Here is a 27437-nt window from a genome sequence, read left to right as displayed (position 1 = left end):
CTGACACCCTCTTTAACTTTCATAAATCTTTTAACTATCAAACATTATACTTCAAAACACTATGACTATCTCTAATGGGATTAGATTTTTATTTTTTCTGCTCTGTATTTTCTCACTTCTCTAAAAGAAACGTGCTACTTTTATGCAAGAAGGAAAAATGTGTTTTAATGTAGAAAAGTGTAAAACTGTGTGACTGGATGGATTTGCTCTCAGCATCCACTTTAACCTCCTCCCAAGTGTATGTTCCTATGCTGCAGAGACTAGAAAGCTAAAACCTCATTTCCTGAAAATGCTTGCAGAAAAGGGCATGTAAGATTTGAAAGGCATAAGTCCAACAGAAACTCTCTGACTACTGCTTCAGCCATTTTCAAGTGGCATGTTTAGCCATGGAGAAGTTGAATTTTTCTGCATTCCAGTGTACACTCCTGGAGTACCACAGAGAGTTGCATTAGGTTTCTCACTTCTGGAACACAATTACTGCAACATGTTCTAATTTCACTAACTCCAATACCACAGACTCCTCAACAGCTGCAAAGGTAGCAGTTCCCTTGTTAAATCAGTACTATATGCTTTGTTAGGAGTCATTTCTGGAGACCCATGCTTGAGTTCACTCCTCCCAAACATCTGGTGACTTTACAAGAAACTAGTAGGGAGTTTCAAAATTCCCAATATTAATCCTAATTCCCTTTCAGATAATTTGCTTCCTATGAGTTATCACTGATACAAAAAAATTTCATATCATCAAGTTTAAAAATTACATATATTACATAAACCTAATTCAGATGTTGGGGAGTGCTTGCAAAACTAATATGAAAATGTCAGTATACACATAGAGAAAAGGGATCACTAAATACACTAAAATGTTCATGTGGTCATCCCTGTTGGAATAACTATGGGTAATGTAAATTTTTGCATCTCTGCTTTCTCTAAATTTTTTTCAGGGGAGCAACTCCCTGTAGTCGTGATCCCATAATAAATATTTGTCTTTCTAGTAGCACAGTTGAGTTGACAGATCTTTGCTAGAAAAAGGGCAGCTATCTTGAGAACTAAACATATGAGGTGAGACTAGCCAGTGCTACAGCTGTTGGCAAGTTTTATTTGTTTATAACAGCAGAAGTACAACCCTAAGAATAAGCAAGCTATGTAAAAAAGCATAAAACAGAAGTGCCTTCATTTACCCAATCATTAAATGAGATTTTAGAAAAGGCAAAAGTGAAATGAGCAGAAGATTTTCTTTAAAATATTCCTCCCCCGCAAAAAAAAATCCACTTAACTAATAATTATCTTTTTCTGGATTGCTCTTTATTCCTTCATTTTCTCTACTCATTAGCTTCAAGACTTAGTTTCAAATCAGCAATATATAGGACCAAGACAAGGACAAGTTATATGTCTTTATTCACAAGCAGAAAAAAACCATGAAGTGTCACAATGCATTTGCAATCATCAAAGAAGCAGCAGATAAACCATTCTTAAACTATGAAAAATCCTATCATGGACTTTTATAAGAAATTAAATCTAAAAAAAAATCCTTATACCTATTAACCTGAATTTATAAAGTTATTTTATAGATGCCATTCTCTACAAGCTACTCTTACTAAAGGTGTCTTTCAATGACAGTCTTTTAATTTTGATGAGCCCTAATTCTGGATCTTTTGTGGTTAATGCTTTCTATAACCCAAGAAATCTTTGGCTACTCTCAAATCACAAAGATATTCATCAATGTTTTCTGGAAAAAAGGCTTATAGTTTTTAGCTATTACCCTTATGTCTATGATTCAACTCAAATTCATTTTTGTGAGGTAGGGGACTCGTGATTCATTTTTTTCCGAGTGATATTCAGCTCCACTATCCTGCCTCCATTTGTTGAAGGCTCTCCTTCCCTGTTTGATTGCTTTGACACCTTTATTAACAATCCAGTGATCAGATAAAAAGGAGTATTTTTAGGTCCTGTCCTTTATTCCACTGATGTATCTGATTACTGATACTACTTTTTGCAATAATCCTGGCAATGCTCTTTAGATAATTTAAGCCACAATTAAAGAAAATATAGAAATTAAACTGAAATGAATGAATGGATTGAGATGAACCTAAGAACATCCCTTAGGAAACCATTTTTTAAAAATGTATCACAGGTTTGAAACACTCCATAATTACTACCATATCAAGAGCAAAATATATTTACCCACAAATAACTGAAAAACTACATATTTTAAGTACCTTCAACTGAAATTATATATGAAAAATATTTCATTAATTTTTCTACTCAATTTTACTACAGGTCTCCCTGCATTAGTTCTAAGTCATTTAATAATACCACAATTAGTAAGCTTTAAAACAATCATAAAAAATTCATGTGTTGAAACTGGATGATAGGTACACATTTCACCTAATAAAATAAATTATGTTAAATTTATTTTACAATAAATAATAAAATGTTAAAAATTCACATATTAATTTCAAAAATGTGCTTGGTAAAGAAAAAAGTGGGTTATTTCCTTTATAAAAAGAAGTTTTATAAAATTTCCTTTAGAGTTTTTCTTGGAAAAGAAAATTACAAGCAAGAATACAGTTCAGTAGTATTTTATAAAATAAAAACCAAAACAACTTCCCCCTCCCCCTGCAAAAAATCCACTGCAAATTGTACATTACATGGCTCTTGGAAACTGAGCTACACTAATTTTGTTCAAAATGGCACAGAAGGATCCTCTATCACCACTGCCATCTTTTTTTAAAGCAGATAACCTGAATTGTCAAACTTCAAATTTTCCATAAAAACACACTGTAACAACTTGAAAGGATTGCCAAATTGAGAGTAACACCAAAACTCTTTAAGAATTTGTTCTTAACCTGAAATTTTGTTTGAGGCATAATATTCAGATCTTTCTATAATAATTCTATTTTAAAAAATAACCCCAACACTTGAAGAAAGTTTGCTAAAATAAAATTGCAATGCTTATTACCTTTTCTACTGGCAGCAAAAAACCCCTGTACTTTTGCTCTTTTCAAATGATCTGCATTAAAATCAAATAAGTGGTATAAGAGGAAATTTTCAGTTTTTAAATCAAATTAAGTGGTAATAAGAGGAAAATTTAAGATTCTCAAAACACATATCAAAGACAGAAATATTGACTTTTTCCATAAATGAGAATAAAAGATCCAGTATAATTAAGATATGACATTTAAAAATCAAAAGAATTTAAGCTAAAAAAAATCAGAAGATTAATTAGAACAATTACAGGTAAAGAATATCATTTGTGCATTTTCTAAGTTCATTACTGTAGTTATAAATCCAGAATACCAATAAGAGTTCTCAGATCCAATATCAAAAAAACGGAATTTGGGCAAGCACTCTCAGTATTACTTTTATTTAATATGCACTGCATGCACATGATGCAGGTAGGGGAAAAGTTTATTAATCCATGCATTAAAGACAAGACAGACTGGTACTATTGCCAAACGTGCATTGAGTCAATTAGGATGTTTTTCAAAGTTCCTTATACTTAATGGTGCCATGAAAATAAGTGTAGAAGCAGAAATGTGTACACATCCCAAAGCATCCTCTTCATTTGGTTTCCTGAGCTTTCTTTGCATTCTGTTTTTCTTTTGCCTAAAAATTAAAAATAGTATATTACAAAATCTTCAAAGTCTGTTTTAGACTATACTAAAATAAAATGTGCTTAAGAGGGTATTCTCAAGCTACAAGAATTAAAATGCACTGTTCACAGGGTTTCTAGAGCTGGTGCAGTGGTGTGAACCTATAGTCAAAGTTCCTCAGGAGGATGGATTGAGACAAGGAATTTGAGACCAGTTTGGGCAACACAACAAGACCTTGTCTACAAACAAACAAAAAATATTTCTAAAGCATTATATAACTTGAGACTTGCAACAAACTAGTTCTGGACAATTATACAGTTATTCTTTGCTCTCAGTAAGAAGGATCTGAGCTGGTGATGTAGCTCAGTGGTAGTCCTTGCCTAGCACACACGAGATCCTGGGTTCAATCCCTAGAACCACAAAAAAAAAAGAAAAGGAAGGAAGGATGGATCATGTTTGGCTCCTAGTTCTTTCTCATCTGAAGTTGAAATGTATTATTAAACTGTAATAAACACAAGTTACCCATTCCACAAAGTCAAACTCAGTCATAAGTATTTAAAAACAATACATATTTGTTCATTTCTTACTCAAATTTAGCATTAAAAAAATCCTATGTTGCTTTCTGCATTTTCGAAAAAATAACATAAAAGTGAGTAAAAAAGGTCAATAAAGGATTACATATCTCTTTTCTCTATAAGTCATACTAAAAGGAATACTATCTGGTGTCAATGAACCTCACTTCTATGACCTCAAAAACGTTTTCACATGCTATTCGATCTTCACAACAGTTATAGAGTTTCAACACAATTCTATTTTATTCCTTAGCAGATGAAGAAGCCAGTGCTCACAGATGTGATCAAACTTGACCAAAGTCACTCAGCTAAGATATAGTAAAATAGAGGTCAAAACAGGTATTATACAGCAGTGCTTTTCAATATACATACCAATGACCTGGGGACCCTATAAAAATGCAGACTGATTTAGTAAAATGCCTGAAGTCATGCATTTCTAACAAACTCTCAGGTGATGCCAATTTTGCTAGTCTTTGGAAAGGAACCAATATATCAGACCTTTCCTATTATATTAATTTTAAAATAGGCTAATTAAAACAATTACATTTTTAATGATATATTAGGTAGTAATTATTAACAAACGTATGATAAAATTGAGTGCTATGACCGAGAATTAATATATTAAGAGCATATAAGGCATATAGTCATATAAAAATAAAAAGATTAGTAGTCAACATAAACATTTTTTGTTAACAAGCATAATCATATATATATATATATATATATCTCATATCATACAGTTTTCTATTTTCAAATAATAAAAATACAATTTGATTTTGGTGTAATTTGAAATAAAAATATGTGCTTCTTTCTATTGATCTCTAAATATACTTACAGAATGTTTAGAATTAATAAAAGTAAATTTATTAACTTATCATATAAACTTTACAACATAATCAAATAAACAAACAAATGTAATGCAGATGTCCATACATTAATTATATAATTCAGATAAAATTAAGGGACACGTAAGAATAAGTTAAAAATAATTACCATTATTGACTACCATTAATTGAGTGCTTATTGCATACTTCACAGACAGGGTCTCATTTAATCCTCTCAAGAATATGCAATAGATATGATCCCCAACTTATAGATGAGAAATAAAAGCTACAAAAAAGTAAATAACTTGCTTAAAAGCACCAGCTAAAAGTACCATATTCATACAAAAAAACTACAGCTGAGAATAAACTCAGTCTGTATATTGCTCTGCCCTTGCTAAAATATACTATCCTATTTCTAAATAGTATGGAAGAAATACATAAAAATACTTTCCTTTTACACAGTGTGACAAGGAAATAGTAAATATTATTGACCTGAGTCAGATAATTCTGTAATCATAGATATTAAAGTAAATAATAATGTGAATAACTATGCTTGTACTTTATTTTAATCAAGGGATAGAAAAAAAACCAAGGGATAGAAATTCTAAAGGGTACTTACTACCAACTGAATCATACATTCTTAAATTTTTTTTTAAATTTCAAAACTGCTTTGGATTCCCACAGCAACTATATCCATGATTTTATAATATGATAGGTTATTGGTAATTGTTATAAACATGGATAGACAATAATTCAGAATTTCATAGTCATACAACCAAGAGAGAATCAAAATATTCAACTTTTGCTCACTATCTAGGAAAAATAACAAGATTTTAGCTCAAATGCTTTTATGCCATCACAGGCTGAGGGGAGATGCCTCAGTTACAAAAAATCTAGTCTTGGACCATTCCATTTAATAATCTATTTCTGAATTCTACAGGTAATTTTACTTGAAAATATTAATACTAAGTAATAACTAACACTATAAAAGTTTTTTACTGTATTAATTATTAAATTTAACAGTAATCTATTCTACTTGGTTCTGAACCTGTTTTGTTTTTTTGACATCTGCATTACTAGCTAAAAGTAATGCAGTATAAAAGTAATGCAGTAATGCAGTATTTCAATGTAGTATAATAATTTTTTCAAAACATGAACAAAAATATATTTGTGCAAAGGAAGCTGATATAATGGTATAGATTAAGTAGTTAATTCCAACCACAGATTTGAATTTTTGTGATTGGGAAATTTTGAGTGGCTATAAAGTTATTTAGGAGTTATTCTATGCTTGCCCTTCAGTATGACTTTATTCTGGCCCTAAATGGAATAATACTATTCAATACAGTACTATAATTGTTTATTCATTAGTTTCATAAACTATATCACAAATTGGTTGAGACAGGAACGCATATAATTATGTTTATATTCCTAAACCTTAACAGAGTGTCTGATCTAGATAGTTGTGTCTAGATTAATGTTTAATTAATGAATAAAAACATTTCAAGAATTCCAAATCATGAGTCTGAAATTTCTTCAAAACATAGGAGGAAAACATATTTGTATGTATCTCAATATTGCTTATTCAATATTATTTGAGAATAGTTTCAATTAATGGGCAAACTATAAGGTCAATACACGACCTTCCTTTAAAAAAAAAAGCAATCAGGAAATACGAGTTGATGTCATGGTAATATCAGGTATTCATATACTGCCACCTTGTGTCCAAAATAATGTGAACTAAGGAATTATGGTTCTAAGGCAAAGCTGAAAATCTTCATGCTTTCAAAAAATTCTGGGAATATATTGTCATAACAAAATCAAACACAACTTTTTCTAATTTTCACATAAAAATTATACTCAAAGACCCACTTTAAGGCAAAATTGATACACTTAAAATTTATCTACAGGTCCCTAATAAAATTTACATAAAATTAAAATCTGACCTATCATATGATTTAGCACAGTACATTATTTTCATATAATATTCTTAACAGAGAAATATTTCATGGTGTTCCACACAAGAATATTCTGCCTAGGTATTCTGTAAACAATTTTGAGAACAATTTTGAGTAACTTTAAACTTTAAAAATCAGTTTCCCATCTTGGAATACCCTGACATACATGAATTAAAAAAAAAAAAAAAAAAAAAAAAAAAAGGTGAGATTTAGCAGTTTTCTCCAAATAGCTTTTGCATTTAATGCCAAAAGTTGAGTTGTTTCAGGTAATAAGGTAAATATGAAAATCTTATTAAAGCAACTCTGTTATTTTAAATTTATAAAACATCTGGGATGAAATATATCTTCACTTTGTAAACGTTAAAATTAAAAGAAAAACATACCTACCATGTAATCTGGTCTTTATATTAATGGTCCAAAATTTTATTTGCCTAGTAGTATCTTCTCAGTGTTTCTCAAAATGTGGTACACAGATCAGTTGCATTAGAATCACTTGGGGAACTTATTAAAGAATCCTTCCCCTTTATCAGAATATCTGGGGAGGGGCCAGGTAACATGTATTTTAAAGAGTATCCATCGATGATCACTTTCAGAAATGCTGATTTACAGTATAAACTTAAAAACAATTCAACTGCATTTCATTTACTCTGCAAATATTTTATTAAGCATCTTCTTATATTGAAGGAAAAAAAACCTTTGAAATCAGAATTTTTCAACTCACTTGTGTTAGTTATTCCTCAGTGGAAAGGATACTATATTAGAAATAACAAAATCTATTTCTTAGTCCAAACTTTTTGTTTTCCCCCCATCAATGTCCATTCTAGTTTTCAAATTTTATGAAATCAATTCATAGTTTGCTAAATTAAGTAGGAAAAAATCTGTTATTCTGATTATTTAGATTAAAAATGTTTTGCTCAAAGAAGTGTTAGTATTTTAAATTTTCATTTAATGAAACACAACCTGAGTTCTACACAAAAAGAATTCTGGAAGGCAAAAGAAGTGGGGCAATTTTTTATTTTTATTTTTATTTTTCAGTTAATCAGGCTGAACTAATTTTCATAGAATATAAAACACTAGGTAAAAGCAAACAAATAAATCTAAAATGTTTATGAAATTTAGCTCCACTCATGCCAAAAAATATACTTTATATATAAACCTAATTTAAGTATTCAACAATAAAATGCTTACCTTTTCTACAAGAGGTATTAACTGCTGGTGTTCTGCTAAAGTCTTTAACAATTCCATAATGAAAGGCAGATAATTATGCTTCCTTCTGATATTTTCAATCTGAAAACAGAACATTAAATCACTCTAGCTACATTTCCACTAATTTTCTGACATTTCACTTTTTGCATCCAATTTAAAACAAATGGAATAAATCCTCCATACTTAAAATAAAAATATTAGAAATAATGAAATTGTGTTCCTACTGAGAATAAATACTAATAAAACAGGTGGCAAGAGTTTCTTGGGCATGGCTTCTTATCCTAAGATTAGCGAAAAGAGGCTTTTAAAAGCCCAATCTAAGATTATTCATGAAAATGCTACTTATGGCTGGGAATAATGGCCTACGCCTGTAATCCCAGCGGCTGGGGAGGCTGAGGCAGGAGGATTTCAAGTTCAAAGCCAGGCTTACCAACTTATCGAGGCCCTAAGCAACTCAGTGAGACCCTGTCTCTAAATGAAATATAAAAAAAGGGCTGGGGATGTGGTTCAGGGATTAAGCACCCCTGGGATCAATTCCAAAAAAAAAAAAAAAAGCAACTTATAAAAGTAAACTTAAGAGGTCTACATAATAAATTAACATTCTTAATACTACATCTATGTAAATAATCATGGAAGTGTAATGAGACCAGCTTTATTTTGTGATCAAGAACAATCTTTCCTTTAGATTATATTTTATTAAAAGGGGGTAGAATATAGGGGAAAACTGCTTCAGGGGGAAATTATGCATCATCTAAAGAACACCCTCCTATGTTATATGATTCTAGCCTTCTACTAACATTAATATTATAACTTCTGTCTAGTAGAGGTTCAATAGATAGCTCTTCGTAGGAAAAAAAACTTGTATCTTTTGCAAATTCATTTCAATATTCTTTTATTCCACATAAACTTGTGCTAATTTAACAATTCTTTTTAATTGGCTGTGACATCTTATATGTTCTTGAAGTTAATTAAATTAAATTTTAATGTGTTCATTTTATGTCAGTATGAGAATACTTTTTTTTTAAACAAAGCATTTTAAACAATGTAGCAAAGATTCTGAACACTTAATCTGTTATTTTATATTTGGTAGATACTAAAAATGAGTTACTTACATAACAATCCTGCATAATAATATAAATAATGGGTAGTTTGGATTTTTTAAATATTATGAAATGGAAAGTGACATTTAAAGCTATCATCTCTTACTTTTCTATCCCCATGAATTTTTTTCTGACCAGAATACTCCAGAACCTACCTATTCCAACCACTTTTTTTTTTTTTGCTTTTTAAAACTTTATTTCAACATAGCAATGCTTACAGAAATACACTCACATTGGTTAATAGAATGCAATTTAAGTTTAACTTATCCTACACAATTTCAACCAAAAACTTGGTACATGGTTTAAGATTTTAAAAAGAATTTGCAATCTGGCTTGCTTTTATCTATTATTAATGTATATAAAAGATCCGCCATCAAATGCTGCTAAGGAAAGCAGCAAGAACCTTGAGAAATATACCTTTGGTTTGCCTCAGAAAAATAACACATATGGCACTGTAAAAGTTTATAAAATTGGTGCAACAAAACATTGTTGTAATGTTACAATGCCAGTTTAGAAAATTCAGTAACAAATGGATATAGAAGGGGTTGGGAGGGTGCCTATGTACACATGTGGTATTGTAAAAGTTATCTGATATAGTTTATATAGCATGTAGACTGTAAATCTACATAAAGATTCAGATAATTTCTTAAATCTAAATTAACACTATCAGCTCACTTTATCTGCTGAGGTCAACAATGAAACTCTGCACACTGGCTTTAAGTTTTTTTGATGTATGCAAAGTAAATTTTCTTCCCCAGTTTTTCAGTCCAGAAGAGACAGTATACTACAGGCAAGGTATTCCTTCCATTGTTAACATTCATGGGGTGACATGTGATGAGGTTAACTGGGGTTTTAATTTGTATCAGCACTCATGCAAATGGCCCCCAAAGTCAATGACCACATGCCTTTGTAAGTGACTAAGATATTCCAACCACTTCTACCAGAATAAATACTACTACTTCAAGGTCTATTTATTTTATTTAACAGTCATTTGTTGGCTGTTAGGTATGATTTGAAGCACTATGATGACACTGTGGTGAGCAACTAAAACAATAATCCTTTCCTTCAACTGAGCTTCAAATGAAAAAGTATCTTTTTACTACTGTAACACATGACAAATAACCTAAGTTCAATATCCAAAGTCAGGCAAAATTCAAGTACTCTTTTCTCTCTCTGAAAAAATGTTTTTTGAACATATTGCAAAGTGAGCAACTTGCAGTACCAAGAAAACCTTGCTATTATATTTGACTCTGAATTACACAAATGTTTACTATAAGTAAACAAAATAAAATCAAAACTTTTTTTAAATCCCCTAATAATTTGAAAGCAAATCAAGAGAAAAAAAATTTAAGTGGATTTAAAACACAGCAATTTGATTGTACATCTAAAATAGGATATATCCTAGCCGGCACAGTGGCACACTTCTATAATCCCAGCAACTCGGGTGGCCATGGCAGGAGGATTGCAAGTTTGAGGCCAGCCTCAGCAATTTAGTGAGATGCTGTCTCAAAATTCAAAAAAAACTGAAAGAACTGGGGTGCAGCTCTGTGGTAAAGTGCCCTTCCACCCACACCACCCCCCTGGGTTCAATTCCCAGTACCACACCAAAATAAATAAGTAAAATGAGATATATCCTAAGGAATAAAACAAATTTATGAAAAAAATATTTCAATTGTTATGAACATTATTGGTATTGTTATTCTGAGTATGTGTATGTGTGTGTATAAATAAAATCTCAAACTATCAAACCATAACGGTGTTAAATTCAAAAAAACTTATGAGACTGAAGTGGCTCCCGAGTCTAAACATGAGATAATTTGAGCATCAATAAGAATAATAACTGCAATGAACTAAATCTGTTCATAATAACATTTTTAAAAAAGAAAAACCACCTTATTTATCTTTGTAGGGTGCCAGAGAATCAACACATTACTCTGAAAACTGGTATATGATGGGAGGGAAAGAAATCATTCAACACACCTTCATTTCAAAATATACTGCTTCTTATTAAAACATTAAAGAAAAATATTTTTAGAAACATACCTTGTATCTTTTTAACTTTTGTACTTCTTCTTCAATAAGCATCTGATTTTTGGCAACTTCTGACTGAATAGCACTTAACATATTACTACCCTGATCTGTGTCCATAGGTTCCTCCTTAGGAGAAAGAAAAGAAATAGCATACCCTAATGATCGAGGCTTAAGTCCAGATATTTTTAAGTGATTAACACATTACAGTTATTTTGAAATTTCTACCCTTAGAAATACTGACAAAATGTCAGCCAAACAATGGCAATATTAAAGGATAAAAGCCCTAAAAAGTACCTCATATTTCTAAGTTCTATAAGAACACATACATTTTCACCTAAAAACCATCCATACTATTAATATACTGTATTGCTATCTTTTATTAACCTATAAAATAAATTACCTTAAAATATACTCTTAAGAGTATATTTCATTTATCAAGGGATTATAAAGTAGTCTTTGTCTACTATTAATTCTCTTCTTTAATCATATTTAGTACAGAAAGATAATCAAAGACTAGTAAAGATTAGCTGTGAATCTAAAAGTACTCAATTAACTCTCTGAGAAATATACTCTAACTTGCTTTATTATATAATGAAATCATAGTAAACAGTCACAACAGTTCATGGCTAACATTTACTTAACCCTTCCGTTTGTCAAGTCATTGTTTTAAGTGGTTTACATATATTATCTCATTTATCCTCATGACAACCTCATAAAGTAAATATTATCTTCATGCTACAAGAAAAAACTGAGATATCTACTATCTGACAAAGCCAGGAACAAAATCAAGGTAGCCCGAATCCAGATTATATTTCCTTAATTTCTACTCAGACTTGACTAAATGTGTGTGTGTGTGTGTGTGTGTGTATATATATATCCATATTTATCTATCTATCTATCTATCTATCCACCTACCTACCTACCTACATACATTGAAGGGGCGCTGGGGATTGAACTCAGGGGCACTTAAACACTGAACCACATCCCCAGCCCTTTTTTGTATTTTATCTTGAGACAGGGTCTCACTGAGTTGCTAAGGGCCTCATTAAGTTGCTGAGACTGGCTTTGAATTCTCTATTCTCCTGTCTCAGGCTCCCAGGCCACTGGGGTTACAGGTGTGCATCACCACACCTGGCTTAAAAGTATATTTAAAAAAAAAAAAAAAAAAAAGATACTTCCCCTGAGAGAATTACTAAGCTAGAATGTTGCACTTAAAAATATGGCCACGAACCTCTGCAAGTTGTCTTTGTAACTCTGCTATCTTCTGTTCATATATCATTTTTCTGTCAGACACAATGGCCATTAGGTTAAATCGAATTTCACCTTCACTGTACCTAGAAAAGAGTTATTTTAAGAGTTATAAAGAATTATAAAACCATTGCTATTAAGCTAATCCACTGTGAGTAATACCATTATTCTTTGGGGTAGCTAAACTATTAACTGACTAATAATTCAAATTGGCATTTTTCAAAGTTTTTGTATAAGAAAGAATAATAAGTATAGCAAAAAAATTAGCTAACTTTCCTCACAAATATTTTTATTTATTTATTTATTTGTTTTTGTGATGTTGGGGATTGAACCCAAGGCCTTGTGCATGCGAAGCAAGCACTCTACCAACTGAGCTATATCCCCAGCCCATAAATATTTTTAATGTTCTAAATGGTAATTACACTTAAACATTTGAAATAAAAAATTTTAAGTTATATATTTTCATCATTTTCCCTAACACTCTAAGAAATCATGACAATTCTTTTACTTAAAAATGTTCAAAAACAGAATAAATTAAGAACCCACATTTATTAGATTAATTATACTGGAATATTTTTTTTGTTTGTTTAGGGACGCTCAACCACTGAGCCACAACTCCAGCCCTATTTTGTATTTTATTTAGAGACAGGGTCTCAATGAGTTGATTAACACCTCACTTTTGCTGAGGCTGGCTTTGAACTCCCCAAACTCCTGCCTCAGCCTCCCAAGCCACTGGGATTAGAGATATATGCCACTGTGCCTGGCTATACTGGAATCTTGATGATAATTATAATTATTCTTTACTACACAATTTTTCCTAGGTAATAATAGTGTTTCTATTCTCAATTAATATATTTAAAATTTTTATTTCTACCTTACATACAAATATGCAACATGTTTATGTATTGCATTAATATAATGTATGATTTTATTTTGTACTAAAATTTCTGAATTTTTTTTATTCTTACTACTCTGATACCAATGAAATCCCTTGCAGCATAAGTTTGTTTACAGTAGAAACGAACATTTTAAAAATTATCTATAACATGTACATGGCACTTAATCAAGATAAAAATATACAAAAAAGGTAAGCCCATTTTGTGTTAGTTCACCTCCATGGGTTTCTCATGGTTCTACTCATGAGACAGAACACAGCCTAATAAACTATGAAATAAGCAAAAACTGTTTTAAAATTTCCACTTGTGGAATTTTGCATGTTCCTATTCTTTCCACTGAGTACAACTAAAAATACAGAACATATATATTAAAAAGAGAGAGAAAGACAAAATGTTCAAATGAGAGAGAAGGCAGACAAGCAAGGGAACTCACAACTCAAGAATGACATGAAGATGAATTCCCTGAGTTCTCTTTCTTCCTCATTAATCCCAGAGTTGAAGCTGAAGAAATCAGCAACAGCCAAAAAAGAGAAAAAAAGTCCAACAAAAATCTGCTCTCACTAGTCAATCAGAACAGGGTCAGTCTGACAAGACAGAAAACTTTCAGATAATAACTGTTCTAATGTAGCCAAACAAAACAGAAAAATCAATGACCCCACTCCAAATCACAACAGCAAAAGTAAAGCAGAAAGCCTAGACTTCCCACCTCACTAGGCTATAATGAGGTACCCAAGATAGTGTCGGAATGAAGACTGAGTAGCAAGTTGGGAATTTTATCCCTGCCAGGTGATAATAACAACACTCATTTGCACTATTAGAGAACACCAAGTAGAAACCAAAACTGTCATTATCATCTGGTGGCAAAGAAGACCATCCCTGTCCCACTACAATATCAGTAGAAGCCATGCAGGGATCAGTAACAAGGCACTCTAACCTCTCCCAGCCAGAATGGTATCTGTGGAAGCCTTGTTGCAGGCCAGAATCCCCAGACCTGCCCAGCAATAACAAGGAAAACAGGGACCCTCTTTCCTCCTCAATAGAAGCTATGTAGGAAAACTGGACTTACAGTCCTTCCGAGCAGTAATGAAATGGCACCTCCAATTTACCCTGCCAGAGCAGTGTTCATTAAAAATAGCAAAAACAGAACTTTTATTTATTTTTCTAATTATTATTATTGCCAGGAATTGAACCCGAGGGGCACTTAAACAATGAGCCACATTATCAGTCCTTTTTATTTTGAGAGTAGGTCTTACTAAATTGCATAAAACCTCACTAAGCTGCTGAGGCTGGCCTCCAATTTGTGATCCTCCTATCTCAGCCTCTGATCTGCTGGGATGACAGGCATGAGCCACCATTGCCAGCCAAAATGAAACTTAAAAATAAGTTCCAGTCTTATTATATAATACTCAGAATGTCCAGGTTCTGTTTCATCATATTTAAACAATGAAAATCTCAATTTGAATAAATAAGCCATTTGATAATGAGATGGCAGATGGCAGACTTATGTAACAAAGATTTTAAAAGTCATTATAAAAAAAGTTCCACAGAACAATTATAAACACAAGTCTCAACAAAAAACCAAGATATAAAACAGAGACAAATGGAAATTTTACAATTACCAAAATAAAAAAAATAAAATAAACCTCAATGGAGGGGCTCGTAAACAGGAGAATGGAGGGGACTCCCAGCAAGAATCAGTGAACTTAAATACAGAACAACAGAAATTACCCAAACTGAACCAAGAAAATAAAAAGACAGAACAAAATTAATAGAGCCTCAGGAACCTGTGGAACTAAACAAAAGAGAGTGAGGTTTAAAAAGTGTTCCAATGTATAATGACTGAAAACTTTCCAAATCTGACTAGATATAAACCTGTAGATTTAAGAAGCTGAGCAAATCCCAAACAAGATAAATGTAAAGATCGTCACAACAAAATATAACGTAGTCAAATTTCTAAAAGCTGAAGAGAAGGAAAACTATCTTGAGAGCAGCATGAGAGAAACACCATGCCTATAGGAGAATGACAATGGATTTACAATAAAAAAAATCATAGTGGCCAAAAGGAATTGGCATAAAACTTTTCAAGTGCTGAAAGAAAAGACTGTCAATCCGGAATTCTACATCTAGTGAAAATATCCTTCAGGAATGAAAGAGAAATCAAAATATTTTCAGATTAAGAAAAATAAGAAATCTGTTCATATAGAACCTACCCTTTGAATGAGCTAACAGAATTTTCTAAGCAGAAAAGAAATGATAAAGAAAGGTATCCTGGAACATCAGGAAGAACAATGTAAAGAATAAAAATATGAGGGCTGGGGACATAGCTCAGTTGGTAGAGTGCTTGCCCCGCAAGCACAAGGCCCTGGGTTCAAACCCAGCACCGCCAAAAAAAAAAAAGAATAAAAATATGGTTAAATATGTTTCCTTACCTTTAACTTTTTTAAGTTATGCTTTGGGTTAAAGTGAAAGTCATACTGTTTTCAGCCAGTCATGGTGGTGCATGCCTGTAATCCTAGTGGCTCAGGAAACAAGAGGCAGGAGCATCACAAATCTGAGGCTAGCCTCAACAATTTAGCAAGACCCTAAGCAACTTAGTGAGACCCTGTCTCAAAATTTTAAAAAAGGGGTGGGGATGTAGCTCAATGGTCAGGTGCCCCTGAGTCCTATCCATAGTACCAAAGGGTGTGGGGGGGTAAGTTTTCCTAAAATGTATACGGAAGAATTATGTGTGTTATATAAACGGAAGTAGTAAAAGTATGTAAAGGAAGGTGAGGTTCTATATTACACTCACACAGGTAAAATGTTGACACCAATAGACTGTGACAAGCTTGAAAACCACCAAAAAAAAAAAAAAAAAAAAGTAATACACTAAGCCAAGCATGGTGGTGCATGACTATAATCCCAGTTACTTGGGAGGCTAAAGCAGGAGGTTCACAAGCTGGAGATCAGCCTGGGCAACTTAGTGAGATCTTGTATCAAAACAAATAATTAAAAGGGTTGGGGAGGTAGTTCATAGCAGAACATCCCTGGTTTCAATACTCAGTAATACCCACATACACACACACACACACACACACATACATATTAAGCTAAAAATAATATAAATAAAAATGGAATTTTAAAAGTATTTAAATAACTTACAGTAAGGCAGAAAAAAGAAAATTAAGAAATGAAACAAAAACAGAGAGAAAAATTAAATGGCAGATTTAAACCATAACATACAATTATATTATATTAAATGTACATTTAATTTCAAATCTTCTAAGTCCTCTGCATTTGATGTAAATGATCTCCATACATCAAATAAATCCCTACAAAAAAACTCACTTTAAATATAATGATAAGTTGTTAAAAATAAAGGAAAAAATATATCATACATATGTTATCCAAAGAAAGCAAGAGTAACTATATTAAGAGATAAACTTTGCAGCAAAGAAAATTATTAGAGACAGAGAGGGCAAAAGGGACATTATGTATTGATAAAAAAGTTTATCTGGTCAGGTATGGTGGTGCATGCCTATAATTCCAGCAGCTCGGGAGGATGAGGCAGTAGGATCCCAAGTTCAAAGCCAGCCTCAGCAAAAGTGAGGGACTAAGCAATTTGGTGAGACCCTGTCTCTAAATAAAATACAAAATAGGGCTGGGATTGTGGTTCAGTGGTCAAGTGTCCCTGAATTCAATCCCTGGTACCCCCTCCCCAAAAAAGGGTTAATCTAAAAATAAGAAACAGTAATGATAAACATGCATGCACCAGACAACTCAGCTGGAAAATTCATGAAGCAAAAATGATAAAGCTCAAAGGAGAAATAAACAAATTCAAAGTTGTCCCACTTTCCAAATGAGTATCTATGTAGATAATGCCATAAAATCTGGGTGTCAAGACAAAGGGTGAAAAATCACTTTTATTTCCATGTATTAGTAATGATGACATGGAAATGAAAAATTAAAATATAATATCATTTATAATATCACTCAAAAGAATATGAAGTGCTTGGGTATAAATCAGAAAAATCCTGTGTACAGGATTTATATACCAAAAATTACAAAACGCAGATAAAAGAAATAAGAGGAAGGAAAAAAACACACAAACAAAAAATAAATAAATAAATCGAGACACCTAAATAAAGGTAGAGACCGGGTTCACATTGGAAAACTCAAAATACTACAGATAACAATTCTCCTCAAATTATCTAAATGTGTGATACAATTTCTTTCATAATTTCTAAGAAGTTTTGTAGCTACAGAGAAAAAGTATACAAAAATTTATACTGGAAAGCAATGAAGCCAGAATAGCTAAAACAATTTTGAAGAAAGGAATGAAGCTGAAGGCATCAGTCTGCCTGATTTCAAAACATGGCAACAATAATCAAAATTGTATACTACTGGCAGAAGGAAAATAGATGAATGAAAAGAATAATAAACCCTGAAATAGAATCATACAAATATGTCCAATTTGGTTTTTAAAGGTTCAGGAGGAATTCAATAGAAAATGGATAGTCTTTTCTAATAACGAATGACAGAGAAATTAAATATGTATAAGCAAAAACAAACAAAAAGAAAACAATCTTGTCAAATCTTATATAAAAATTACTTAAACCAGATCACAGATTTAATGTAATATAAACTGTAAACATTTTAAGGAAAAGAAAACAGGATCTAGGGCCAGGCAAAGCACTTATAACCTTGAGAACAAAAATATAATTCACAATGAGAAATACTGATAAGTTGAACTTCATTGGTATTAAGACTTGGCTGTGTTAGAAATGATGTTGAAAGGATGGGCTACAGACTAGAAGAGAACATTTGCAGGCAACGTATCTGATCAAGAACAGGTATCTAAAGTATTTAGAAAAATACCAGGGCTCAACAGTCAAAAGCCAAAAGATGCAATTAGAAAATGGGTAAAGGGCATGAAAATATTTTTAACATCATCAGTCAACAGGAAAATGCAAACAAAAATCACAATGAAATATCAGAATGGTTAAAAAAAAAAAATTTTGACAATACCAAATACTAAAAAGAATGCAAAAATACCTGGATCACTCATATTTTAAGGGAATGTAAAAATAGCATGACTCTGGAGAAGAGTTTGGTGGTTTCTGGGAAAAACTAAACACGCATTTACCATACAAACTTATGGACACTCCTGTGCATTTATCTCATTTATACAAAAGTTTGTACAAAAATGCTTACTGCAGTTTTATTCATAATAGCAAAAAAGTATATATAATCCAGATGTCTTTCAATGAGTTAACAGGCAAAAATCTGATATAATTTGCACCACAGAGTACTAACCATCAACTAAGAATAAACTACTGATACATTTAACAACCCAGAATAATCTCCAGGTATGTTGAGTGAAAATAAGCTAATATAAAAAGATAAGACAATGTATGATTCCATTTATTTAATATTATTTAAATGAGGAAAACTAAAAAAGTAGGGGTACTACCCATCAACTAAGAATGAACTACTGATACATTTAACAACCCAGAATAATCTCCAGGAATGTTGAGTGAAAATAAGCTAATATAAAAAGATAACACAATGTATCATTCCATTTATTTAACATTATTTAAATGAGGAAAACTGGGCTGGGGAGATAGCTCAGGGGCTGGGGAGATAGCTCAGTTGGTAGAGTGCTTGCCTCACAAGCACAAGGCCCTGGGTTCAATCCCCAGCACCACAAAAAAATAAAATAAAAAATAAATAAATAATAAATGAGGAAAACTATAAAAGAGGATCGAACTCAGCGCCCCACACAAGCTAGACAAACACTCTACCACTGAGCTACAACCCCAGCACCGAGATTAGCACATTTAACTTCTCTAAAGTTATGTCATACATGACATCCATGTAAAATCTGGAATTTTTAGAAATAGATTTCCTGAATGCATTAATCCAATTAAAAGTAGATGTCTATTCACACCATTTAAAAAAAAATCAAGTTAAAAAAAAAAAACAAAAAACTTAAAATCCTGAATGTTTATGCCAATGAAATTAGCTGAGCATTTACTTTTGTATTCTTTTTTCTATGACTGGCCGTACTGCGCTGATCCAGTCATCTTGATTGCATGCACCTAGAAAAAAATTTTAAAGCCAATTAAAACAAAAATAAGAGCAGTCAATAATAACACTCCCTCAAAAGTTTGATTTAAAATATTTCTTTCTATAAATACTTTTAGCAATTCAGGACAGTAATTCATTTTAGCATTACTGTATTAAGCTTCAATTCTTATTGTCTTGGTTAAAGGTTAGGAGAAAGAGTATTACCATAATTTGCACTGTCATATTATTGTGTTACATGGGAGAATCTAAGCAAGTATTTGAGGAGTTAACTCATTTAAACTCACAATCCTGTGAGACAAGGATAACTACCCTCATTTTACAGAGGATAAAACTAAAGAATTAGAAAGACTAACCCACATGTTAGGGCAAAATAAGGATTCAATCCTTATTTACCTGACTCCTACAACCACAACTACAAAATAAAACAAAGTGAAATTCATCCATAATGTATCACCAATTTTACCCAAATGTTTTAATCCTCTTTTCACTAGAAATCATAGCATAGCCACCACCTGTACAGTAAAACTGGCTGCTTTATCTTTTACTTCCTTTATATTTGATAATTCTAACGAATAAAGAATGTTGACCAGATCAGCAAAAAATCATTCCAAAGTAGGGAAAACAAGTAACTACACAACAGAAAGAACATTCTACAAATTTTATGTAAAAGACATAGAAAAATAAACATTTTAAAATATAGAGGAAGCATATAAATTTACATTAAATAAACTACTGGTTGTATATAAGAATATGGTCAAAAAGTACAAACAAATGAACCTACATTAAATTTTTTTTTTTTTTTTCAGTGCTGGGGATTGAACCCAAGACCTCAAGCATACCAAGAGCTATAACTCAGTCCTAAAGAATTTTTAAGTATAAAAGTACAAAGTTTCATAAACGGCATTTAATAACAGATTCAACTAAAACAAGTTCTGTTGGACTTCATTCAATCTAATTTAAAAAAGGAAAAGAGAAAATTTAGTAAGGTCATAATAGGGAGTTAAAATTCTTTCAAGGAGTGGGTGGGAGGTAGCCTAGCATGTACAAGTTCCTGGGTTCAATTCCCAGGACCTGGGGTCGGGGGGGGACTTTTTTGGATCACTGTTTTAGTAATATTTCAGAACTACAGATTAAACTCTCAACCTTAATAACAATTTATCATCTTTGCTCAAGGTTAAAGATGGGGTAGGATAAGGACAAATTTGCCCGTTAGTACAAAGAAGAGCAGGATAATGTACTAAATACAAACTTTGAAGAAAAATATTTAGGAGACTGCTGAGCAATGAATTAAAGTGATTCTGAATGATCCAACTCCAAATTTAAAAAAAAAAAATTACTCTACTAGAGATTGAACCCATGGACACTCTATCACAGAGTTACATCCCCAACTCATTTTATTTTTTATTCTGAGACAGGGTCTCACTGAGTTGCTTGCTTGGTATCAAAAATCCAATCTTCCTGCCTCAGCCTCACAAATTGTTGAGATTACAAGCATGAGCCACCATGCTCAGGCCAAATGAAAATATTATATTCCAAGATGGTGCAAGAAATGCTTGTTATCCCCAATCAATACAAATGACAATAACAACCTTTTAAATTCACTGAGTGAATTTAAGTTAACTGGAAAATAAAATATAAATTATATGAACTGTGAGTTAAAAAATATTTTCTCTTAGAAAATAATTAAAGGTCTCAATTGAATTACTGTAGTTAACATGTCCTTCCTCTATGCTATTTAATTCCATAAAAAGCTAACACATTCATATTATACTACCTTATAGTAACCTCCACCTTTAAAATTTAAGTAATGCTATAGTTTAAATGAAGATGAATATTCAACTTTTTCTCCTTGTCAAAAGTTAAATACCAGGAATTAGAACCAGATTACCTAAATCAATTGGTCCTTCTCTTAATCCATCTAATTCATACAATCTTCCATTAACAGGAACATAACTGACAAAGTGAAAAGCATCTTCTTCTTTGGCTGATGTCTTTGCATCAAATTCAAACATTTGCTGTCTGTAGTTAAGAAAAAAACAGTGAGAGACAAAGAAACAAAAATAGAAACTGTACTGATTAAACATAAAGACTCATTACCTGGCAAAACTATTGTGTACTTGTCGAATCACATCCGAATTGCTCAGCGCCAAACCCTTCATCTAAAATATTTTAGAAGCAGTCTATTAAAATAAGAACTATGACAAAGAGGTCATTTTAGGATTAGAAAGAAGACTGTACTCACAGCTGCATCAAAACTTTGTGAAAATTCTTTAAACTCTGATAATGTCTCTCCTAAATGGACATCTTGATGGGTACAGTTCAATAACACACTTACAATGGCTTGAGTAGCACACGCATTGTTAATTACCTATAAAACATAAAAACAAAGATATCAATTTTTTAAAAAGTTTTTAACTGGTGAAAATGACTCCGGAATATAGATTCATAGTTACCAATTTTTATTTCATAGTCTTAGCATAAAGATAATAAAAATATTTGATTTCTATTCTAGTCTATTTCCAGGAATTGACTAATTCTGGAGTTGATTCTAGGAAACAAAGAAAATAAATGAACTTAAAACATTAGTGAAAACCAATCCAGTAAAGGTTACAAGAACAAACCCTAACCTAACACACAGCTGATTAAGCCAATAGAACTTATCCTTTCTTCTTACTCACTTTCTCCTAAACTTATTCCTACCTATCCAAATTTAATCAGAACTCAATACAAACTTCAAATCATGTATGGGGCTTTTAGAAAAATTCTGCAACAACTCATATTAGTTTCCATTCTCACTTAAATCCTCCCAAAAGGGTATATAGTGTCCACTCAATCACAGTTTGTACAGTGTTGTACTCTAGCTATAAAATGTTCATATAACAAATTATAGCCATGAAGCTTTCTAGGCACTTCACATATATCAATTTTTTTTTTGGGCGGGGGGCAGGTATCAAGGATTAAACCTAGGTGTGCTCAATACTGAGTCACATCCTCAACTCCCACACCTTTTTGTATTTTTTATTGAAGACACTAAATTGCTTAGAGCCTCACTAATATGCTGAGGCTGGCTTTGAACTTTCAATCCTACTGCCTCAGCCTCCCAACCTGTTGGGATTACAGGCCTGTGCCATCACGCCCAGTTCATATATTAAATCTTTTAATCCTCTCAACCTACTAAGAAGTAGAACTACTCTTTCAGATTTTTAGTTTGTGTTTGTGTTTGTCTACAATGCTGGGGATCAAATCCAGAAACTGACTCAGATTAGGTAACTGCTACAATCTCTACCACTAATTTTTTTTTTTTTTTTTTTTTTTTTTTTGAGTGCTGGGGATCTAACCCAGGACCTCATGCATGATAAGCAGCTGCTACACCACTGAGCAACACCTGCAGCCTAAAGAAGCAACAAGTTAAAACTATATCCTCAACTAAGGTACTCTTTCTTGTTCCCCATGTTCTCCATTAAGATCGCTCTTCTTTCCAATTCCTAACAAATGTAATATCACTATCATTCTATAATTCCTCACTGAAAACAATATGTATTCAAAATCATGTTAGAACTGATGAATTAGAGGAGATCTAGAATCCATTAACATTGTTGCTGATTTCTATTAACATAAACCTTAATGTGAATCACAGTTCCTTAGTAAATTTGGATGATAAGTTTTAAGCTTAAAGAAGACCATAAATATTCTAATGTTTAATGTTCCCTTATCTTGGGCCAAAATTATCTAGGATCAAATTAAGGACAGAAGTAGAGTGAAGTCAGAAGTTAAAATTTATACTTATTCACACATTCTTTTGAAATCATGACATATTAAAGATATACTATAGTTGGGCGTGGTGGCACACAACTGTAATCTCAGTGGCTCAGGAGGCTGAGGCAGGAGGATTTTGAGTTCAAAACCAGCCTCAGCAAAAGTAAGACCCTGTCTCTATATAAATAGAATAAGGCTGGGGATGTAGCTCAGTAGTCAAGTGCCCGAGTTCAATGCCTGGTACCCCCCCCCCCAAAAAAAAGATATACTATATAATCAATGCTGGGCTAGGTAGCAAAGCTTTAAGAGTTATATCTATGAAACATTTCTATGATCTAAGGACTTCGAATCTGCAACCCACCACTTCACAATTTTTTTTTTTTACAGAAGTAGGAAAAAATCTCCTATAGTTACTGATAGTTCTCTTTTGATGTCAATAATAATTTAACATGTCCATGAACTATTATTATACCTCATTTTGTATACATGTCTAAATAGTAGTAATGACAGTGTACATGGTAACATGGGAATAAAAATATTAAAGATTTAAAAAGAGGTTACTAAGTGGTTATGCTATACAGAGTAAAGAATTACCAAAAGAAGTATAGCTACTCACTGATTCAAATAATATTTAATGAGTAGCTACTAGGTGCCAGACTTTTGACAGATGCTGAACATACAGTGAAGAAGAGAGATGTGGTCTTTGTCCTTATGAAAACCATATAACATTACCATATATATATACGTGTGTGTACATGTGTGTATACATAGATATATATATACATATTTGAGAAAACTAACTTATACTATAAAAAAACTATTATAATAAATTATTTATGTGATCGCCAACTTTTTAAATCCTTTATTATCAAGATTCTATATATGCTGGGTAAAGTTAAGTAGTGGAGTTCACCAACAGAAACAAAAATTGAACAAGGGTCACAAGTAGGGCTAGCCCAGAACCTTAAGAATTTGGTTTGAATCCCTTGGATGGCATATGCACTATTTCATTTCATATCTCTTATACACAACAATTCACACACTGATACTGTCAACTTGATATTGTAGGCATTTGATTATGTAACCCTGTACTCAAGAATGACTTGTTTTCAAAACTTAGGTAAAAAAACATAGTAGATACCCTGGGAAACAATGCTCGGACAGCTTAAAGTACTACACATATAAATTAGAATCATTTGTCATTGAGTCATAGCTACAGCAACATAAATAAAATTTTAATATTTATTAATAGTCCAGGAAAAACTAAAGAAGATAATTATGATTTCTTAAAAGAGATCATGTTGCTAAAAAAAAAATAATAACTGTAAGCTGGGTGTGGCAGAATGTGCCTACAGTTCTCGCAAGTAGCTGGCTGCGAGGGAGACAAAGGCAGGCAGATCACGTGAGCCCAGGAGTTCGAACACTTTCTTTATGAAGAATTTGGAAAAAAAATTTCACCAAAAAAGAGATGAACAATAAAACCAAAAAAGAGTTAAAGAAGAAATTATTTTAGATTGGAGTATTAGGGAAGGTTTCCCTATAAATGTGAAATTTTAACAGGGCTTTGAAAATGTGGACATAGAGAACAGAGAAGGAAATTTATTCTATGAAATAAAAGAGTTTGAACAAAGAAACAAAATAAGAGGACATATTTAAGAGATAAAGAGCATACTGGTTTCCATTAACACAATTATAATCAAAATAACCTTGTAAATCACTGTACCTTGAGGATTACCATAAGAGTAAAAAGTTTTAACAGGGAAATAAAAATGAAACTACTGCTTCAGAAAGACTCACATTTATAGGAATGATGGAAGAGGACTGAAAACAGGTCATCTGGTGATAATGACAGTGTGAAGTAACTAATAAAAGGTACAAAATTAATAAAGCATAAACCACTTTCACACAAATATGGAAATAAAAATCCAGGAATCAAGCATACAACTAAAATAGTTAAAAGATTTAAAAGAAACCATTTTGAAAACTTCTGCTGAAATGGAGAAATTCTGACAAAAAGTATCCTAACTCAAACTAACTCAAGAAGACAGAAACAGGCTGAATGATCCTTTGTTAAACTGAAACAGTGGTTAAAAATATTCTCAAACAGAAAACAACAACCCCAGATGGTTTTATAAGCCAATTCTACCAAAATTTGAAGAAATAGATCATTTTAATTTTACAAAAACACTTTATGATAATAAAAAAAGAGGCATAAAGACAGCATGAACCTAACTAAAACTAGTCAAGGTTATCACCAAAAGAAAAATTAAGGCACATTTCATTGATAATATTGATTTTAAAGTCTTAAACAAAAGACTGTTTAATCCAACAGTGTATAAAAAGAAACCACATCATGACCAATTGAACTTAATGGAGCTACTGGATGACTTAATATTAGAAATATTCATTAATGTAATTAACTGAAGTAGCCTACCAAAAAGGAAATAAACAAAATCACCTAAACAGAAGCAGAAAAAGCCTTTGAAAAAATTTAATATCCTTACATAATAGACAGTATTTAGTAACAGAATTCCCTTGCATAAAAAATTATCTTTAAAAAATTTCCTTATCTTAAAAAATTACATTAAAAAAACTGTAGTAAATATCCTAAATGGAAAAATAGTAAAAGTATTCCCCTTTAAAGTCATATATGATTTTACTGGAGATCTTCGCCAGGTAATAAGATAAGAAAAAATAATTAGAGCCAAATGAATTAGAAAAAAAGAAAAGAAACTGGGTTTATTTGAAGACGATATGGTCATTTAAGTAGAAACACCCCATTCCCTCCAAAAAATCCAACAAATTATTAGAGAAAATAGAAAAAAGTTTAGCAGAATGGCTAAATATATTAGTACATAAAAGTGAGTTGCCTATCTTTATAACAGCACAAAACCAGGAAAAAATAACCAAAAAAAAAAAAAGATGCTATACAATTATAATTAGATATCAAGAAAAGAAGCTGGGTGTAGTGGCACATGCCAATAATCCCAGCAGCCTGGGAGGCTGAGGCAGGAAGATCATGAGTTCAAAACCAGCCTCAGCAAAAGCAAGGCAATAATAAGCAACTGAGTGAGACCCTGTCTCTAAATAAAATACAAAATAGGGGTGGGGATGTGGCTCAGTGGCCAAGTGCCCCAGAGTTCAATCCCTAGTACCCCCTATAAAATAAAATAAAATAAATGAATAAATCTAACAAAAGATCTACATCGACAGAGATGTCACCTGATAAAATTATGCAATATTTAAAAATTCTAAATAACCTAGAGAAATAGGAACAGACTAAGTTCATAACTTAATGTCAGAAAGGTATAAATTCTCTTTCAATTTGCACATACATTTAGTGCTATTTCTGCCAAAATTTCAACACGATTTTTCATACAACTTGGTAAGATTATAAAATTTCTACAAGAAGTGTAGAGCTAAGATAGTAGAGTTATTGTTGGAATAAATAAGAGAGACAACCCATTAGGTTTCATAATTTCAGCAGTTAAAGGAATTAAGATAGGGTGGCAGTGGCACAGAAATAGACAAATTTAGTCAAGAGAACAGAGTGGAATCCAGAAAACACACCCAAATATACACAGGTATGTTACTTTAGTGTACAATAGAGGTTGGCATATCAAATTTTTTTTAAAAAAAGGAGATAAATGTTCAACAATGAGGCTAGAAAAAAAATGATAACCCATTTAGAAAAAGAACCTGGTGTACAAAGAACACATATGTCAAAAATAAAATTTTAAATATGTGTAAATATCTTTTACAATTACAGAGAGAGAACAATTATACCACATTTTTAAAAAAATACTCTAAAACAGAAAAGTCTATTCAGCAAAACACACTTAAAGTGAAACAAAAAGGTGCCAATTTGGAGAAATAGAGTCAAGATTATGTAACAAGCAGTTCCTACAAATTAAAAAAAAAAGTACAATTTATTAAATAGAAAAATAATATAGGAGCTGGGGAGATAACTCAGTCAGTAGAATGCTTGCCTTGCAAGCACAAGGCCCTGGGTTCAATCCCCAGCACCGCAAAAAAAAAAAAGAAAAAAAGAAAAAGAAAAAGAATATAAATGGTAATTTCAAAAAAGAAATACATATGGCCACTAAGCATTTCAATATGATTAGTGGTCAGGAAGATATAAGTCCAGACAATATCTAAGTACCATTATAAAATCAACTGACTGGGAA

General features: G+C 31.9%; 1 protein-coding gene across 5 annotated transcripts in view; it reads right to left on the bottom strand.

The window, feature by feature from the left end:
- Positions 1–1376: 1376 nt before the first annotated feature.
- Positions 1377–27437, bottom strand: part of Uchl5 (ubiquitin C-terminal hydrolase L5) — a 39966-nt gene continuing 13905 nt past the window's right edge. For 2 of the 5 annotated variants that reach the window (XM_047521221.1, XM_047521219.1), the window contains exons 4-11: positions 21737–21862; positions 21592–21653; positions 21383–21513; positions 19442–19505; positions 12513–12615; positions 11294–11407; positions 8133–8231; positions 1377–3606 (exon numbers count right to left, since the gene is read on the bottom strand). In XM_047521221.1, the coding sequence (XP_047377177.1) occupies positions 3562–3606; positions 8133–8231; positions 11294–11407; positions 12513–12615; positions 19442–19505; positions 21383–21513; positions 21592–21653; positions 21737–21862 (744 nt within the window). In that variant the 3' untranslated portion in view covers positions 1377–3561. The remainder of the gene's footprint in view (positions 3607–8132; positions 8232–11293; positions 11408–12512; positions 12616–19441; positions 19506–21382; positions 21514–21591; positions 21654–21736; positions 21863–27437) is intronic. The other 3 variants (XM_047521222.1, XM_047521220.1, XM_047521223.1) reach the window with 2 other exon arrangements.

This window comes from Sciurus carolinensis, chromosome 12 (assembly GCF_902686445.1).
Source record: "Sciurus carolinensis chromosome 12, mSciCar1.2, whole genome shotgun sequence".
Classification (NCBI taxonomy): Eukaryota; Metazoa; Chordata; class Mammalia; order Rodentia; family Sciuridae; genus Sciurus; species Sciurus carolinensis.
The sequence above is the reverse complement of the archived record's forward strand: the minus strand, read 5'-3'. Positions and strand labels throughout refer to the sequence as shown.